This window comes from Podarcis liolepis (genome assembly GCF_965112155.1).
Source record: "Podarcis liolepis genome assembly, chromosome: 11".
In the NCBI taxonomy this organism is placed as follows: Eukaryota; Metazoa; Chordata; class Lepidosauria; order Squamata; family Lacertidae; genus Podarcis; species Podarcis liolepis.
In genome coordinates, this window is record NC_139565.1 from 39,582,028 (window position 1) to 39,599,312 (window position 17,285).

A 17,285-nucleotide genomic window follows, 5' to 3' on the forward strand; every position below is an offset into this window, starting at 1 on the left:
GATATTCTCCAGCCAGTGAACTTTTGAGAAGGGGTGGGAGTCGTGGGACAAAATCAAGCTGTAACAACCATACCGGCTACCAATTCAAAAGCCAGCCAGTTTCTTATCCCCATCTGGAAATAATGTACTTCGGGCGGGTGGGGGGCGGGGAGGCTCTCCTAGAGCACAGGGTCAGTTCAGTGCGCAGAAAAGGGGGCGGGAGAAGCAGCAGTCAATGCCGTGCTCAGATCTTCCGATAAAAGATCTTATCGTGCAACCCAGCATCGTGGGATCACGGGGATAAAGTTGCCAAAATGTACAATTTGCAAAAACTAAGGATCACTGAGGACTGCTTCACACATTACTTTTTAGGTGTACCGTACATTTAAATGTATTGTGTGAATAAAACAAACACGTGTCTGGATACAAGTGCGTCATACAGGGGCTACATAACTAGCGCATAGACCCTGAGGGTGGGGGCTCGGTAATTTCTGGTGAGGCTAGCCTTTATGGCTCTCTTGTGTGCTTTGAACGCCTAAAAGGGGTCGTTTTAACTCCCTTGTGTAAACAAGACGTAGCAAACAACCAGAAATCACATTTCACGCCTTGTTTTTCAATGCATCGGAGCCGTTCACACATTCAGTTGTCAACCCGGGTTTGCTGCTACGTAACGTGTGGAACGACCATGCTACTACGTTGTTATTCTTAAAATTACCAGCGTGCCATTTTTTTCCGCACACTGTCAAGCCCATCCAGGTTTGCACCCAAGTCGGGCCTGCGGGAATAAACCCCAGGCTGGGGTCGCCCGCTTGCCCTTTGCTTTGCTCCTTCCCTTCCCCGCTCCCTCCAGAGATCCTTTAACGTTCCCCGGGTTGCGGAGGTTTTTCCCAGTGACACGAGCCCATCCGGAGCCAAGTCTCCTTTTCCTCCATCTCAACAGAGCTGCTTTAAAACAGCTCCGAAGGAAGGAGAGGAGAAGCACGAGGCGCGCAGGAGAGACGCGAGACTCCCCCCCCCCCCATTCATTATGAAGCACTTTGAGGAGTGCGAGCGGGGCGGGGGGGGGCGAGGAAGTTTACATTGCCTCGAGCCCCCTGCGGCTTTCCTTTCGCCCCCTCGCCTGTTACCCTGATTGTACCTCCGCGTCCCCCTCCCCCTCCACGTGATGGGCCCGACATGCGCAGCAGCGCCAGGGGCGCCGGAGGCACATTTGCAGACTGACGTCAGTGTGCACAACCTCTCAGGCCAAAATAGTCCGCTGCTGCTGCAGCTCCAAACTTGGCTGAAGGCCGGTAGTGAGAAGAGATCTCGAGCTACTTCAACAAAACTTTCTCTCCAGTCTTTCCTGCTCCCTCTCTCCCCCTTTCCTTCCCTCTCTCTCCTCCTGATGGTATTCACATAATAGCTCTGCATTGGAAGGGGTGGCCAAGAAGAAAAACCCCCATCCCAAATTCAGTCTTTTCCCCCCTCCTCTCCCCACTTCCTTTCTACCCCTTTCCCTTCTCTCTCTCCCTCCCCCCCGCCCCCACTTTTTGGTTGTAAAAGACAAAAATATGCAGGGTGCTTAGATAAGGCTGGATGAATTGATGGCATCCCTTCTCTTGCCTAGTCAGTCCGTTCTCTCAGCTTTCCCTTTTTAGAAAAAAAAAAGTCTATAGAGGATTTCATTCTGCTCTAGAATATAATTCTGGCGTTGGCTTGCCAAGAGGGGAAATCAGAGAGAAGGAATACGGGAACCCTCCAGTGCTATTTCCTATTGTTTGAAACTCACTTTATAGCAGAGAAATTGAAGATGAAAACGGTAAGGAAAGAATTCACCGGACTCTTTGCCTTATGATTTATTTATTTTTATTTTTGTCTCCCGCATAATGGTGCGTTCAGATGTGGAGCTGGGGTGGTTTATAATGCACTAGGCGAAGTGGATTTTGAATAATTTTAGAGGAACCTTTGAGCTCTGGGGATTAAAAAGTGGGCGCGGAGGGGGGAGAACGGGGGCGCGCGCGAGGATCTTCTGAGGCAAAGAAGCTTGGTTTAAGTGTGCTCTTGAGCAGTGAAAACTTTTCTGTTTCGGAAGCAAGAAAAACAATGGTTGGCAAAATAATGCGAGCCCTTTTTGTTTGTCGGTTCCTTTAAACTCATTGACTTTGCTTCTGCTATTCTAAAGCCCATCATTTGGTTGTGTCACGTCAGTGCCTATATAAATGGGGGAGACAAGTGCATATTTTCGTGTGTGCATGCGACTCAAAGGGTCGCATTGATGTAATAGCTGGAGCCCGGATGCTCGCCTGAAGGAGAGAGACATTAAGCTCTTAAGAGGCTAATGGGAGAGATGGGAGAGTGTAGCTTTGATTTAGCCCTAGACGCGGAGGGAGTTGCTAGACTCGCAACGCTTGCCGAGACGATTGAATCGCTGTGTGTGTGTCTTTTCAAAGGGGTTTTTGGGGAAGGGGAGGCAAAGGTGTGTGGCCGGAGGGTGGGTGGGGGACTAACTGGGACCGTGCTCCCGGCTAATGTGTGTTCACTCTCTTGTCTTTGCTAATTTCTTTCATTGTTGTACAAGAGGAGAGAAAAAGAGAGCGCGAGAGTCAATCTCAGACTCTTGTTTTTATTTGGACTGCCTTTGCAACGCATTTGGGCCTCATGCCAAGTGTCTGGGTCACACGCGTTTTATCCAAATAGATTTAGCGCTGCTGTCTGGAAATGGGCTGCTGAATGTTAACTTTAGGATCAGCTCCACCAGAACAGCTACAGACTCTTCCCTGGGGTGGGGAGAGGCGAGGCGAGGCGGGGGGAGAGGGCTTTTGTTCTTTAGAGTTCTCTCCGAGGGGGTAGATGTAAAATGTTCTTTTGTACTCAGAAGGCATGAATGTGTGCAGGGGGGGATCTGGTTTAAAAGATTGTTTTTAAGTAGTCTGGACTTTCAGCAGTAAAAAATGACAGCTGATCCTTTAGAAAGTTAAGGAGGGGGAGAAGAGGAGGAGGAGGGCGGCACAAAGTTTTACAGATAACTTGACTTTTGCCCTCCTCCCCACCCCCATCCTTCACCACCCAGGTGGCAGCTGATCTGGCGAGTTGCATTGCAAGTGAGAGACGAAGCAGCAGCAGCGCTTTTATTCTTGCCTTGCTGCTTATTCACGATGCAATCCTGCGTGTGCTTACTTGGGAAGAAGCGCCATTAAACTCAATGGAACTTGCTTCCGAGTAAATCATAGGTCAGGCTGCACACACCCACACCTCTTTTCCCTTTGGTGTTGGCTCCGTTGCTTAGCTAATTATGTAAAGGCCGTGAAAAGGAGCGGTAACTGCAAAAACCTTCGTTTGTTTCTTTTTTAAAAATGTAGTGCGCCCTTCAAATCAGGCTTTTTTGCGTGTGGTGCTTTGTGTCTATGCAACAGCCGCTCTGTAAAAACCTGGTGTAGGAGAAGCGACGTAAAGAAGCCAATACCTGTGATTGATAGGACACCCACTTCCCCTCCTTGCCTGTCGTCGCTTTGCCTTAGCAACCCCTCGTCGTCCCAGGGATCACTGGCCGCTTCTCGGGAGTCCTGCCCATTCAAGACGTCTCTCCCTCCCTCTCCGCCCCCCCCCTCTGCTCACTCCTTGCCAGGAGAGGCTCTGTGACTTGCATGAGAGCAGCCAGGAGCCCGGGCGGTGGGGGATGGGCGCCGCGGCTGCATCTTTCTCCCTCGCGCGCTCTGTCAATATGCAACGGGGAGCTCCCGCCAAGCAATATATGCGCCTCTTGCCCCGAGGATTAGCTGCCAGATGCCCCTGTGTGTCTGAAGGCCGCTTCACCTGAAGGCCGCTCTGCAGCAGACATTGCCCAGAAGTAGAGGAAACGGGTCTCTTTATCCCTTGGATGAGCAAGCAAGGCTGGCAGGCAACACTTCTGGGTTTTGTTTGCAAGGCGAGACGGCGACCTTCACTTTTGCTCTGTTTTCGTTTTGCAGTTTTATGTTGTGAGCCGCCCTGTGATCTTCGGGTGGAGGGCAGTATACAAATGAACAAAATGCTTGTTTAACCTGGAGGTTCTGAACAAAATGCTTGTTTAACCTGGAGGTAGGCTGTATGAATTGTGTATTGCTTTGTAACGATTTGTTGGGTCTCTGGACCGTAATAAAGGTTGATGATGAACTACAATTAACAACAACAACGCCTGATCTAGACAAGCGCTCTCTCTCTCTCCCTCTCCAGCCAACCCCCTCCCCCCGGCGTCCTCTCTCCTGGGGAGCGGATGTATTTGCAGGAGTTTTTTGCGGCTTAACGCCAGGCCATTAGCGGGCCACAGGTGCTACCGCCAGAGCCGAGTAATGTCTGAGCAAACATTGCCCAGGGAGATAGATGATGCGGCTGGAGAATGAGGCTCATTGAAAAGAGCGGCGGCTGCTGTTGGTGCCGGCGGCGGCGGCGGAAAGCCGATGGGTTCAGTTTCTCTGCTGCTGCCTTTGGAGGCAGGCCCAGGGCCGGTGGTGGTGGCTGACTGAGCTGCAGGCGCTGTACCGTTGCCAAGGCTCCGGCGGGAGAAGGAAGGGAGGCCGTTTGCAGGCGGCGGGAAGGAACCTGCGAGCACAGGCTCTCGCTGCTGCTACCTGTTTGCACCAAGAGGTGACTTGAGTTAGGTTGCAGGGGTTGGCAGGGTCGGCCAGGGTTCAGAAATCTGTCCTCAAGTACCTTGAAATATGTGAAATAATGATCAAAAAGCTGTTTCTGCCCATGTGTCTTTCTCTCACCATGGAGCAGCTGCAGGCTGTTTTCTCTTACCCCCCCCCCCCAAGTTAAGAATTAACCATTAAGAAACAGAAAGGCAAAACAGTGGTACCTTTAATAATAAATATTAATATTTAATAAATAATGCCTTTATTAGGACCTTTAATCCCCTAAATATGGGTAGAGCTCAGTTGGTAGGGGCATCCTGAATTCTTTAGGTGCAGCTGGGAAAGGCTTATGGCAAGCTTCTGTTGGTCAGTACAGTGGTACCTCAGGTTAAGTACTTAATTTGTTCTGGAGGTCCGTTCTTAACCTGAAACTGTTCTTAACCTGAAGCACCACTTTAGCTAATGGGGCCTCCTGCTGCTGCCGCACCACCGGAACACGATATCTGTTCTTATCCTGAAGCAAAGTTCTTAACCTGAAGCACTATTTCTGGGTTAGTGGAGTCTGTAACCTGAAGCATATGTAACCTGAAGTGTATGTAACCCGAGGTACCACTGTACCTACATTACTGAGCCAGATGGATCAGTGTGAGACAGCTTCATAGGACATCATGTGTAAACATCACAAAGTCATGAGCAAGCTTTCACGTTGTCCTTCATCAGGAAAGCTACTGAGCAAAATAAACAGAGATGGGGGGGGGGGAACCACACAGAATTACCGTACTTTTCGCCCTATAGGACACACTTTTTCCCCTCCAAAAATGAAGGGGAAATGTGTGTGCGTCCTATGGGGCGAATACAGGCTTTCGCTGAAGCCTGGAGAGCAAGAGGGGTCAGTGTGCACCGACCTCTCTCGCTCTCCAGGCTTCAGAAAGCTCTGCACAACCCTCGGGAGCCTGGTGCAAAGCTGCACTGGGTTCCCAAAGGTTGCGTAGAGCTGCCTGCATTCCGAAGCCTCGGGCGCGCTCTGCAAGACCGGCGCGGCTCCCTAGGCTTACGGATAGCAGGCTGTTCTGGGGTCGGGGGAAGCTCGGGCTTCCCCCGCGGCAGCCCCGTGCCTGGGGGGGGGGAAATAATTTTTTTTCTTTATTTCCCCCCCCCCAAAAAAAACCTAGGTGTGTCCTATAGGGCGGTGCGTCCTATCGGGCGAAAAATACGGTATGTTTTACTTCTAAGCCTGCAGTTCTTGAAATGGAGTGTAGGAGGAGTCATAGAATTGTAGAGTTGGAAGGAACCAAGGATCATCTAGTCCAACCCCCTGCAATGCAGGAATATGCAGGTGACCCTTAAGGGGACTGAACCCAGGCCCTTGGTGTTATCAGCACCACACTTGAACCAGCTGAGTTAACTGGAAAGAGTAGTCGAACAGACATAATTGGATTAGGCTCAGTGGGTGCAGGGCATATCCTTGGGTATTGGGGCAGAAATGAAGCAATTCTTCACCCTTTGCTGAAAATACGAAATCTGGTTCTGTCTCCAGCTATTTCCAGGAGAGACAGCTTAACTGAGTGAGAGCTATTTTTGACCCAGTTCTTAGTCAAAAAGGCTTATACTCTAAAATACATGATGATGGCACACAGTGATGGGGAGGGAGAAGGGAAAAAGCGAGCTCAGCATCAGTTTTTACCCTATAGCCAGCAGGACTTGGAAGCATGTTCAGTGCTTTTTTGTCCCAGTGAGGCTAGGAGCCATCTGGACTTTCTAAATTCCGAGCAGGATTAGAAGCTGTTTGGACCCTAGCAATTTTTCTTCTCTATCCCACCTCCTGGCCAGCTGTGTGAAAATTGTAGGTCTTCCTTGCAGCACTTGAGCTTCCCTGGTGGTCTTTCATCAAGGTAATCCAGCTTGGTTTAGTTTCCTAGCCTTGGGTGGTATGGCCAGAGGTATCTGAGATTAGGGGCCCCTGTCCAAGTACAAGAACAAGCCATGGGGGCAAGCCAGACTACCTGAGGAAGTAGGGCTTGGGTAGGTCTGAAACCTTGAGTCCCTATCCTACCCACAACATTTTTCTTGGTAGGTAGCCCTGAGGCTGGGAAGCCTGGTAGACTACCTGGTTAATTTGGGTACAGTAAGTCCAGTTGGAGCACGTTGGAGCAGGCTAGTCTGCTGGTGGGATCCCTCTGATGGCATGTCTCTTGGACTGGCTTGGTTCTGGCACTTCTCTGGAAATGAAGCATTGGTTCAGTGGCTGCCAGCCCTGCGAAGTTTCCCTGTGCAGGAAAGAGAAGGGTGAGGAGCACCAGGGATCCCTTTGCATGGCCTCTATCATTGCAAGCTTTCTAAAATAGTTATCCGCTGCAGAAGGAAACTGAGGTGAATGTCAGTGTAACTATATCATGTCCTCGCCACTGCTAATATATTTATAGCATTTTAATTGTAGCATATTGAAGGAGAAGAAAGGCAGGTTTGTGCTAGTCAGGAAAGGCTGCTAAACCAATCACCTGCACCTCCACAGAGTTCCCCTGTGCACTATTTATTGCTGCTTTTCTTCACCTAGACGTTACTATTCCAGAGAGGCTTTTTCCATTAGGCACATGACGATTGGATTTACATATGTGTTAAAAATTAATCCAGATGAACACTTGCTGCTCCCCCCCCCCTTAAGTAGAAAAACGGGGTTTAGGCACAGAAACTGATTTGGTAACCCTGCATGATGACCTTTGTCACGAGAGAGACAGGGGAAACATGTCCTTGTTAATTCTCCTCGACTTCCCAGCGGCTTTCAGTACCATCGACCATGGCCTCCTTCTGGAGCGGCTGTCTGAGTTCGGAGTGGGTAGCACTGCTTTGAGGTGGTTCTGGTTCTACTTGGATGGTTGCTCCAAGATGTTTGGGGATTGTTTTTCAGCCCCATGGAGCCTTCAATGCAGAGTTCCTTGGGGCTCAATTTTCTCCCCTATACTATTTAACATCTACAGTACATGAAATGGCTGAGTGGGGTCATCCAGAGTTTTGGAGGACATTGTCAGCAATATGCTGATGACACATATTTCTACTTCTCCTTTACATCTGCAGGTGAGGCAGTGGATGTCCTGACCAACAGCCCCTAGCTTCTGTTTAGCCCATGTTGCAGTGAGATGGTTTTCCTTTTAGAGGCAGGTGGGCTGAGTTTCCAATTCTTTTGTGTCAAATGCTCTGGAGGGATAGAATTTGGTTGTAAATCTCATGAAAGGATCAACAGAATGCCAAGTGGAATACGTTTTGTCCAGCGTTTTATTTGTATGCATGTGAGATGCTTTAATTGGGTTATGCTCAATTCACATTCCACTTACTCTGTTATATACTTGAATATGAATACTTTGGAATACATCGGTTGTGATTGGTATCTTCACTTAGAATAGAATCAGAAAAGAACTATTTGAGATTAAGCAAACCTTTCTGAAATGCTTTATATGGCTTAGTTTAGTTTAATAACATATCTAAAGAGAAACTTCAGAGTTAAAGACTTCAGAGTGTGTAGAGCAAAGATCCAAGAGATGTAAAGTGAAGGGAAGGCGATTCAAGGAATAAGGCATATATATTTAACAGTAAAGTTGGTTAGCCATACACACATTTTATACACACATTTGTACCCACACATAAACATACTGTGCATGCACAAACGCTTGCTCAGTAAAAAGTAAATTAGGTCTGCTGATGTAATAATGACTGGGTAGAATTCTGTAGCCCTTTTGTGAAGAGAGCCAGACTGCAAAGTAATGTAATAGTCCCTTCTGGTATTAAAATATATGAATGAAAATGCTGATAAACCCAACTAATCCCAACACCTGCAAGATTGTCTCAGCCAAAATTAGGCCACCTGCTTGCAAAATACTGGACTCACCAGTGTTTCCATGCTTCACAGGTGGACAAGTCTTATTTTATATAGACTAAGAACATGTGCGTACTGTGGTATATGGTACAGCTTTAATGTATTCACATGATTATGCATTTTGCAGAGCCATTTGATGCTATGTTTGCTGTATACCTTGAGCCTCAGAAACCGTGGCCTCAACCCAGAGAAAGTCACAACTTAAGGCCTGTTGAGATTGGCGGGGGGCGGTTCTCATTGATCTGAAGCGGACTTTGTCTTGGGTGCATGAAGATTTTTAGAGTGGGGTTGAGTGGAAATGCTGCCTTTTATTCTGTACTCTTTGATATTAAGATTATTAGTGTTCCAGTCTTAGTGCTGTGTTGTTTAGTGCTGGACTTGGGTATAGAATCTTAAAGTTGGGAGGGACCCAAGGGTCATTTAGTCCAACCCCTTGCAATGCAGGAATCTCAGCTAAAGCATCCATGACAGATGGCCATCCAACCTCTGCTTAAAAACCTTCAAGGAAGGAGAGTCCACCACCATTTGTTGGAGTTAGTTCCACTGTCGAACAGCTCTTACTGTCAGAAAGTTTTTTTGTGTGTTTAGCTAGAATCTCCTTTCTTGTTACTTGAAGCCATTGGTTTGACTCCTACCTTCCACAGCAGGAGAAAATAAGCTTGTTCCCTTTTCCATATGGCAGCCTTTAAGATATTTGAAGATGGCTATCATATCTCCTCTCAGTCTCCTCTTTTCCAGGCTAAACATACCCAGCTCCTTCAAGCGCTCCTTGTAAGGCTTAGTCTTCAGACCCTTGATCATCTTGGTTGTCCTCCTCTGCACACATTCCTTCTTATAAGAAAGCTCTTACTTCCGATCTAAGAACTTAGTCCTTAGATTGGTGGTAACAGATCCTTTCCCCTAACATCACATGATGTTAAGTAACTGACAGGTGGGTATAGTTTGCCCATGGCCTCATGACCAAATTCAGAGGCCCAGTGGGCTGGATGTTCCGCCACCTCAGTCCTAGAATCTTAACTACTAATATGCCCCATATATCAGAATCTGAGAAACCATATGCCACAATTATAGCAAGTCCAGTGGAGGTGTCTGGAACACTGTTTCATCTGTATTGGATGAGTTTCAGCTGCTTTGGCCTGAGAACACACATAGGTTGCTTTGAAAAATGCAGCTACAAGCTGCCCTCTTGAGCCTTGTCCATCTTGGCTTCTTAGAGCTAGTCAAAGGAGATTGACTGGGTGGGACCATTGTGTGATTATTGCTTCATTTGAAAATACAGTGGTGCCCCGCAAGACGAAATTAATTCGTTCCGCAATTTTTGTTGTTTAGCGAATTTTTCGTCTTGCGAAGCACGAAATCCCATAGGAATGCATTGAAAATCAATTAATGCGTTCCTATGGTCAAAAAAAGTCCAAACAAAGCCAAATTTGGTACAACAACAGTTTATTAACTGCTCTTTAAAGTCACACATACTGTAAAGAGCAGTTCGAAAATTTAAGGGAAAATAAATTAACTTTATAAACAAAACATGTCTTTGTTTTTAGTCAAAGAAAAAAAGTCGCGAGACGTTTTCGTCTTGCGAAGCAAGCCCATAGGGGAAATTCGTCTTGCGAGGCAAATCGCGAACGGAAAAACCTTTCGTCTAGCGAGTTTTTTTTCTTGCGAGGCATTCGTCTTGCGGGGCACCACTGTAGGGAGATACCCTCTGTCTTGAAGGACTTGAGAACTTCTCCAGACCCATAATGTGAAATAACTATTGCCCAATGGCAAATATCCTCTTTTGGGGCAAGGTGCTTGAGAAGGTGACAGCTGTCCACCTTAAGGCATGCTTGGAGGAAACATTATCTGAATCAATTTCAGTCTAGCTTCAGGCCTAGTTACAGCACTGAAACTGCCTTGGTTGCCCTTGTTGATGTTTGTTGGGAGAATGATGTTTTTCTTTTTGAGATTTCACAAAATTCTTTTAACCTTCATACCTAAGTAGTGATTGCAACCAGGTTTTTGACATTTAATACAACACACATATTTGAAACCTGTTCCCTTTTGCTGTGATTTGCCTTACCCTTTGTGAAAGGGTGTGTCACAGGAAGAGGGCTATGTCTTGCAAATGCAGTTGAACTACACTCACTTGCACTACTAATCATGTGTAGTTGATGTATTGGGACAGAATGGGACTGGGAATTGATACTCAAAGACACCTTTGTTCACTTTACACAGCACACAACAATTTTTTAAATAAAAAAATACTTTAAAAGGCATGTGCTGCTTTTCAAATGGGTTTCAAGGCAGCATACCACATAATACAAAAAACATAAAAAGTTCATTAAAATACAATGAAGCAGCAGATATGGAATCACTGAGCAGAAAAATAAATTAAGATCCAGTACAGTATATGCTTAGGCGGACATAAAATGTTTTTGCTCTAAAAATGAAGCCTCACAACTGTTTGGTGCAGCACTATTTAAAACACACTGCATGTGCAAAGACGCCTGGTAACAAGGCAGCAGTCCTCAAGCATGTCACCAGTGCCACCCTCTGACTCAGGCCAACATCTTTTAAATGAAATATGTAAGCAGAAATGGTACCTTTAAAATGTTGATATGAGGAAGATGGCCACAGAAGCTGTGTCATGCTGGGGCCTCACAAGAAAAAGTGGGCAGCAGAGGCCCAGAGCATAGGGATTGGCCAGAGAAGGAATAAGAGCAGAATCAATATATTTTTCCTGGAATTTGGAGCACCCATGTTATAACACCCTAGGGCCCACAACTTTGATGCTTCTCATCATTCTGTGTAGCATTGTTGGGAAATACCAAGAGTTAAGACTGCTTATAAAATCCTGAGTCAACTCTCTTGTATGCATGCATGATGTAATGGTCTATAATTCCTATTCTTTTGAGAATGAACATTATGCCATGGTCTTTAATTATCACATATAATTGCATTTTAATCACTGTTTCTGCCATGTACTTCCTGTGTTGATAGAGGGTGATTCTCAACCCACACGTGGCCCCTTTGGCTCTGTGTTCTTCATTTGTTTAGTCTTGTTGATGAGCTGAAGGAAAGCTTGTGTTACTGAAGGGTAACACAGCTGCATTTATGACTGACAGCAGGGGGGCTCTGATAATAAAGGATGCTTTAAAATTTTAGGCAACAAACAAAATAAAATAATGTGACTCACTAGCCCTTATGACAAACAAAAAATAATCTGAACTTTTAATGAGCTTTGGTACTTGTAAAATGTTGAGGAAGGTGGTCTTATATTAGTGACTCTTGGTGAGAAAAATGGGCAGTGAGTTGTAGTTCTTGTGGAGAGACTACGGAAAACGTGTGCAGGGAATAAGAAACACACAAACATTGATCTAGGTCGTGAAATATGCTTGTCTGTCAGGTAATTCTAACAGAAAGGGGAATTCATTTTCACTGAGCATATAAATATATATGGCTAAATGAAAAATCAAAATGTTTGGCATCTATCTGTCTCCGGAGACAATGGAAGAGTTCACCTTTGGTACAAAAATTGAAATAAATTAACCAATATCTGTGCCAAATCCTTCATTCAGGCTCACATTACAGGAAGAAGAATGTTAAGGGCTGTATGCGGTGGGGATCTTGGGAAGCTGGAGAATCTTGTTGTGGTCTGCCCTTCTTGTAGTACCACAAGCCAGGCATTGTATTCTGGTGGGAACAACACACAGGTAGGGGACCAGCTGGATAGCTTTGACAAAGGGAAGATCAATGGCACTTGTTTGATTTGGTATTGCAAATCATTGTGACCTCATCCATCACTCTGGAACAGCATGCAGAATAGTTTTTGTGGCGAGGGGAGACAAAACTAAAGGAGTAGAGCAATAAGGATTTCCTTGCTCAAGTCTATATCCCTGGGCAACAAATTAGAAGGGCCAGATGTGAGACTTGCTGATGCAAGTAGAGATGGACAGAAGCCAAGCTAGAAATTCTGACTGTAAACATTTGCTGTAAGACCTATGGCCTGATGAACGAAGTGAATGACCCATAGGAAAGTGCATTTTTTCTTGGCAGCGACCCGAAATAGCAGCAACATCCAAAAGTTCAACCAATAATATTGTTGCTCTTGGGAAAAAATATATGGCTAAATGGCCAGGATCTGGGAGCACTTACCAGTGGTAGGATGGTAGAACAAGCCAAACTAATGAACTGCGAATGATCTTTGGTCATTAACTTGGGTACAGGAAACAGGAATCTAGTGAGGGTCAGCTATACCTGCCCCAGGGAAGCAATAGAGCCAGTTTAGAACTTAGAAAGGCTTCATAGTCAAGTGGGGGTGTGGGGGTGCTGTACCTCTGCTAGAGTTCGTGGCTTTGCACCTGGCATTCCAATCAGTTCCATAAATTTGTCTCTGAACCTATCATTCAGAGGCAGAGAACGCCAGATGCAAATTGCCACTCATCTTTAGTTAACTTCCCTCTGAGCAGTATCTGAACTTCTGTAGTTCTGCTTCATAAAGCAGTAAAAGAGAATTAAACACAGACAGGACAGCAGATCAAAACTCCAAGAGTTAATTAGAAAAATGCCTGCCAGAATCAGTGAGGTGATGGAAGGTCTTAAGGAGCTAATAGAAAGGCATCAAGGAGCATTTCACAACCTGGGTACAGCCATGAAAAAGGTTTTCTTTCATATCCCCACCAAACATAGCTCAGATACAGTTTTCCTGGCTGATTGAAGGGGAACAGACAAGTTTATATCAGAGGAGACAGCGCCTCATTCTCCTAGTTCCGGTATGAAGGCAGGGAAGCAGCTGGCACTTCTAAATGTGCTCTGTGCACAGAAATGTTTACCCCAGCCCATTTTCATATGTCCCCCCATCTTCATTACTGACATTGTTGACTGCAACGCATGACCTTTCTGTTAAGAAAGGATTTTTAGTATAATTTTACTTACATTGTTTTAACATTTTCATTGTTTTGTTTTGACTACAAGTAGATGCACATTCTCAAGTCTCAGGCAGCTGTTAAGTATTAGCACAAAATATTTGGAGACCAGCATTTTGAGAGAAACAAAACAAAATCACAATTTTTATGCTGTGTAAGGGCCAACCATTTATAATGTGGCCATTTCCTAAAAACTTTAAAATGTGTACTTGTCACTGCAGATGCAACAACTTTCATGTGCAGTATTTTTTTTGATAACATTTGTGGTTTCATGGGTTTTTATGAACTGTATAATTTGAAATGCCGAACTCATTTTTCTGCAACCAATGGTCAATGAGAATTTTGCATGAATAAAGTATGCAGGATACAGTCTTGTAAAACAGTAATAATGAGATCAGAAATTATATATTATTTTGCCGGAAGATATGGTATTTTGCTTGTCCCAGATTTTTCTTTTGACTATTGACACATCATGCTCTCTTCTTCCCAGCTGAAATCAATGTAGACTTTTAAGTTTAGACTTAAATGGGAGTGCAAAATATCCTCCAGTATTTGTGTACAAGTCATAGGTATGGAGTTCAGCTTACTAAACTTGAATATGGTCCAGGGATGCTTTGCAGAGCACTATGCTGACAGGAAAGGGTGGAATTAGTGTGGCCATTGATATTAATAGGATGATACAGTAGTGGATGTACTACTATATGTATTTACTGTTTTTCAGCATTGCTCTCCTTCCTTCTCCTCATACTCAGGTGTGTGCAGCACAGGGTCACTCAGAAGTTGTTCAGCATCCTGGATTTAGGCCTCGCTGTCTTCTGAGGAGGCCTTGACCTAAGTTCCATCTCCTGGAAGGACTAAGCTCTAGAAGGAGCATGACATTTACAGTGACAGTCCTGATGCTCAGGAACTTTCTTCCAAGAGTGGGTCATTCAGCCTTGGCCTTGCTTGGCATGGGAAGGAAAAGAATCCTTCTGCCCAAGCACCAGGCACCCAGCAATTTTGGACATGGCTGGATAGGGGAGCTGTTGGCAAGTGGCTGGCATCTCCTGACTGGAGCTATGCACTAGTCTTCCTGAAGAGCAGGGACTTATCAGGATGCATCCTTTGGCCTTTGAGGAGTTTGGGAAGGGTTGGCATAGTGATTGTTAGGTTCTGCTCTGCTGACTGAACCTTCACTAACCTCCTCAGCGGCTCTAGAACATAGCCTAGTGAACCTCCGAGGTCTTTAGCTCCACAGGGTAAAAAGAGATCCTTTTCCTGTCATTGTCTATCTTCCCTCATGGGCTCTCACCTTGGACAACCCATACAAAATGAAAACTAAAGAAGACTGATGCATTTGGATGTCTGAGGATGTTGAAAATTCTGTCTGTCTAATCAATTTTTTAAAAAATTAATATTGACTGAAACTAATTTTCAATGTTATCTATGCTTTCCAGGTAAAGAAATGGACAACAGTTGTTTGCTATTCACTTTAACTCCTCATTGACATGTGAAGGACTTATTTTTTAATTACTTTTGGACTGAAAATGTCTGCAGACATAGAAAAAAGTATATTATTCCAAAACGCCTATCAAGAAGTGGAACCACAAATAGCTAATCCTGAAGAAATATAATAAATCTTGGTTATGGTGCAATGCTGGAGTGGAGTTAAAGCTGTAGCACATAGGTAGCCCACTTCTTCTAAATTATGGAAATTTTGTGGAAGATGTTGACCTGGATTTTGTGCTTAATTATGGTTTTGTCAGAATTTCACGGTGACAACAGGCTTTCGTATAGTTCTCAAGGTAGGGTTCCAACTTTTTAAGCTACCGTCTTTTGTCACTTATTTCAGTTAATTAGTTTTCTTTAACATTTATATTAATATTCATTGTGAGAGACCACAAGGGATTTATGGTGTAAAATTTTTAGTTATTCTCTGTGGGAGTAAAATTGGAATATACATTTTTAATTTTATTATTTAAGCATTGTGTATAGCTGTTAACACATTAGACTCCATTAGCAAATTGAAAAGTCAGTATTTTAATGTATTACTTCATAATAAAGAAATTACCAAATTAAAATATTGTTGAAGTAACTGAAATAATTTATTTAGAACAAAAAAAAAATGAAGTTTTTGCTTTTTGGCTGTTCATTAAAAATGTGAAATCTACATGCTGAAATCTAGGGCCCTGTGAGCACTGCAATATATATCTTCAGTACCACTTTGTGCAAGTTCTCCCATTAATTTAAATGGAAATAGCAGCTGGTATAGGCCTACTTCTTCAATGCAAGTTAAAATAGGAATCCTTTCTGGCAGTGGGAGCTGTGCATGGACTGAAGCTTGTGCATCCTTATCTGATTGTTGAATCAGGGCACTAACCTAGCTTGTGCTCTTTTAAAATTAGTGGAGCTGTATCCTTTGACATTTACAACATGATTCTTTCCATACTAATCATTTTTTCTATTGCTGATAGATAGATAGATAGATAGATAGATAGATAGATAGATAGATAGATAGATAGATATTTACTTATATTTTTCAAATGGCACATCATGAAATAGGCAAATCATAACATAGGCCAGACATTTAGCTAACATAAAATGGATGAGTAGAATGTATATTTTAAGAACAGATTAATATTTTTTTCTGTTAGAAAGTTGGTATTTTCTTTAGTAAAGTCATTTTGTGTATTAAAATGTTCACATGAACATGAATTTTGATGGTGCTTGGATATAGCAAAATGTGGATAATGTACTACTCCTTCTTGTGTCCTGTTATATTTTCTTCTCTTTTATGGCCATTTCTTGGACTGATTTACCATGCGGTTTCAAAGAGGAATTCCTGTCTTACCTTGAACACTACCAACTAACAATCCCAATAAGGGTTGATCATAATGGAGCCTTCCTCAGCTTTACTGTGAAAAATACTAAGCCCTCCAGGAGAAAGAAGAGGAGTACTGAACATTATGACCAAGAACTGGCAGTATCTAAATTATTTTTTAAACTTTCTGCCTATGGCAAGCACTTTCATTTAAACCTGACTCTCAACACAGATTTGGTCTCCAAACACTTCACAGTAGAATACTGGGGGAAAGACGGGCCTCAGTGGAAACATGACTTTTTAGACAACTGTCATTACACGGGATATTTACATGGTCAGCATGGTACAACTAAAGTAGCGTTAAGCAACTGCAACGGTCTGGTAAGTTCACGTTATGTATTCTAGCATGTTGGTATTCTTGAGTCTTTAAATTTACAGCATCTCTCCGTTCACGCTATTATATCTCTATTATTATTATTATTATTACTACTACTACTACTATTTGGATTATGGCCATATAACGGGCATATGTTTGAACATCCTGAGGGATGTTAGCTCTAACACAAAGGGTGATCCCATTAGGACAGGGCTGGGTGCGTCATTAAATGACAAAGGACACAGGTAGTAGCTGTGAGCAGGCCTTCCAATATAGTCTTCTTGTTGCATAGTTGCAAGACAGTCACAGAGAGTCCATAGCTAATCAGAACTCACACCAGATGACTGAGGTGTTCACTGCGGGGAAAGCTGGAAACTTCTCCTAGGAAATTTAATCCAGTTCTGGAGGAAGATGCTTGCTGAAGCAAGCCGTTTTGTTAATTAATGGCCAAATGGAGGCTTAGAGATAGGCTTGCATTAAATATGGCAATGGCTGTGGGAACTAATTAGGCTTGCAGTTATATTGCAGATAATGCAAAGGTTCAGTATCATCCATGACTGCTGCTATGAAAGGAGGATTGGCTTAAACCAGGCTTCCTCAACCTTGGCCCTCCAGATGTTTTGAGACTACAATTCCCATCATCCCTGACCACTGGTCCTGCTAGTTAGGGATCATGGGAGTTGTAGGCCAAAAACATCTGGAGGGCCAAGATTGAGGAAGCCTGCTTTAAACCATCTCTGCTTCTTCTGATTTATGTGCA

The 17,285-nt window shown here is 44.1% G+C and overlaps 1 protein-coding gene and 1 long non-coding RNA gene across 10 annotated transcripts in view; both read left to right on the forward strand.

The window, feature by feature from the left end:
- The first annotated feature begins 1,194 nt into the window (after nucleotides 1-1,194).
- The window catches only part of ADAMTS6 (ADAM metallopeptidase with thrombospondin type 1 motif 6), a 119,803-nt gene continuing 103,712 nt past the window's right edge, over nucleotides 1,195-17,285 (forward strand). For 4 of the 9 annotated variants that reach the window (XM_083465195.1, XM_083465198.1, XM_083465197.1 and 1 more), the window contains exons 1-3: nucleotides 1,195-1,780; nucleotides 14,786-15,133; nucleotides 16,163-16,530. In XM_083465195.1, coding sequence (XP_083321321.1) covers nucleotides 15,037-15,133; nucleotides 16,163-16,530 — 465 coding nt within the window. In that variant the 5' untranslated portion in view covers nucleotides 1,195-1,780; nucleotides 14,786-15,036. Of the gene's footprint in view, nucleotides 1,781-3,902; nucleotides 4,008-4,492; nucleotides 4,585-14,785; nucleotides 15,134-15,847; nucleotides 16,531-17,285 lie in introns of those variants that run through there. The other 5 variants (XM_083465189.1, XM_083465193.1, XM_083465192.1 and 2 more) reach the window with 5 other exon arrangements.
- LOC310688781 lies at nucleotides 9,505-14,771 on the forward strand. Its single transcript, XR_014517175.1, has 3 exons — nucleotides 9,505-9,723; nucleotides 10,141-13,862; nucleotides 13,927-14,771. It is a non-coding gene; the product is annotated as an uncharacterized lncRNA (long non-coding RNA).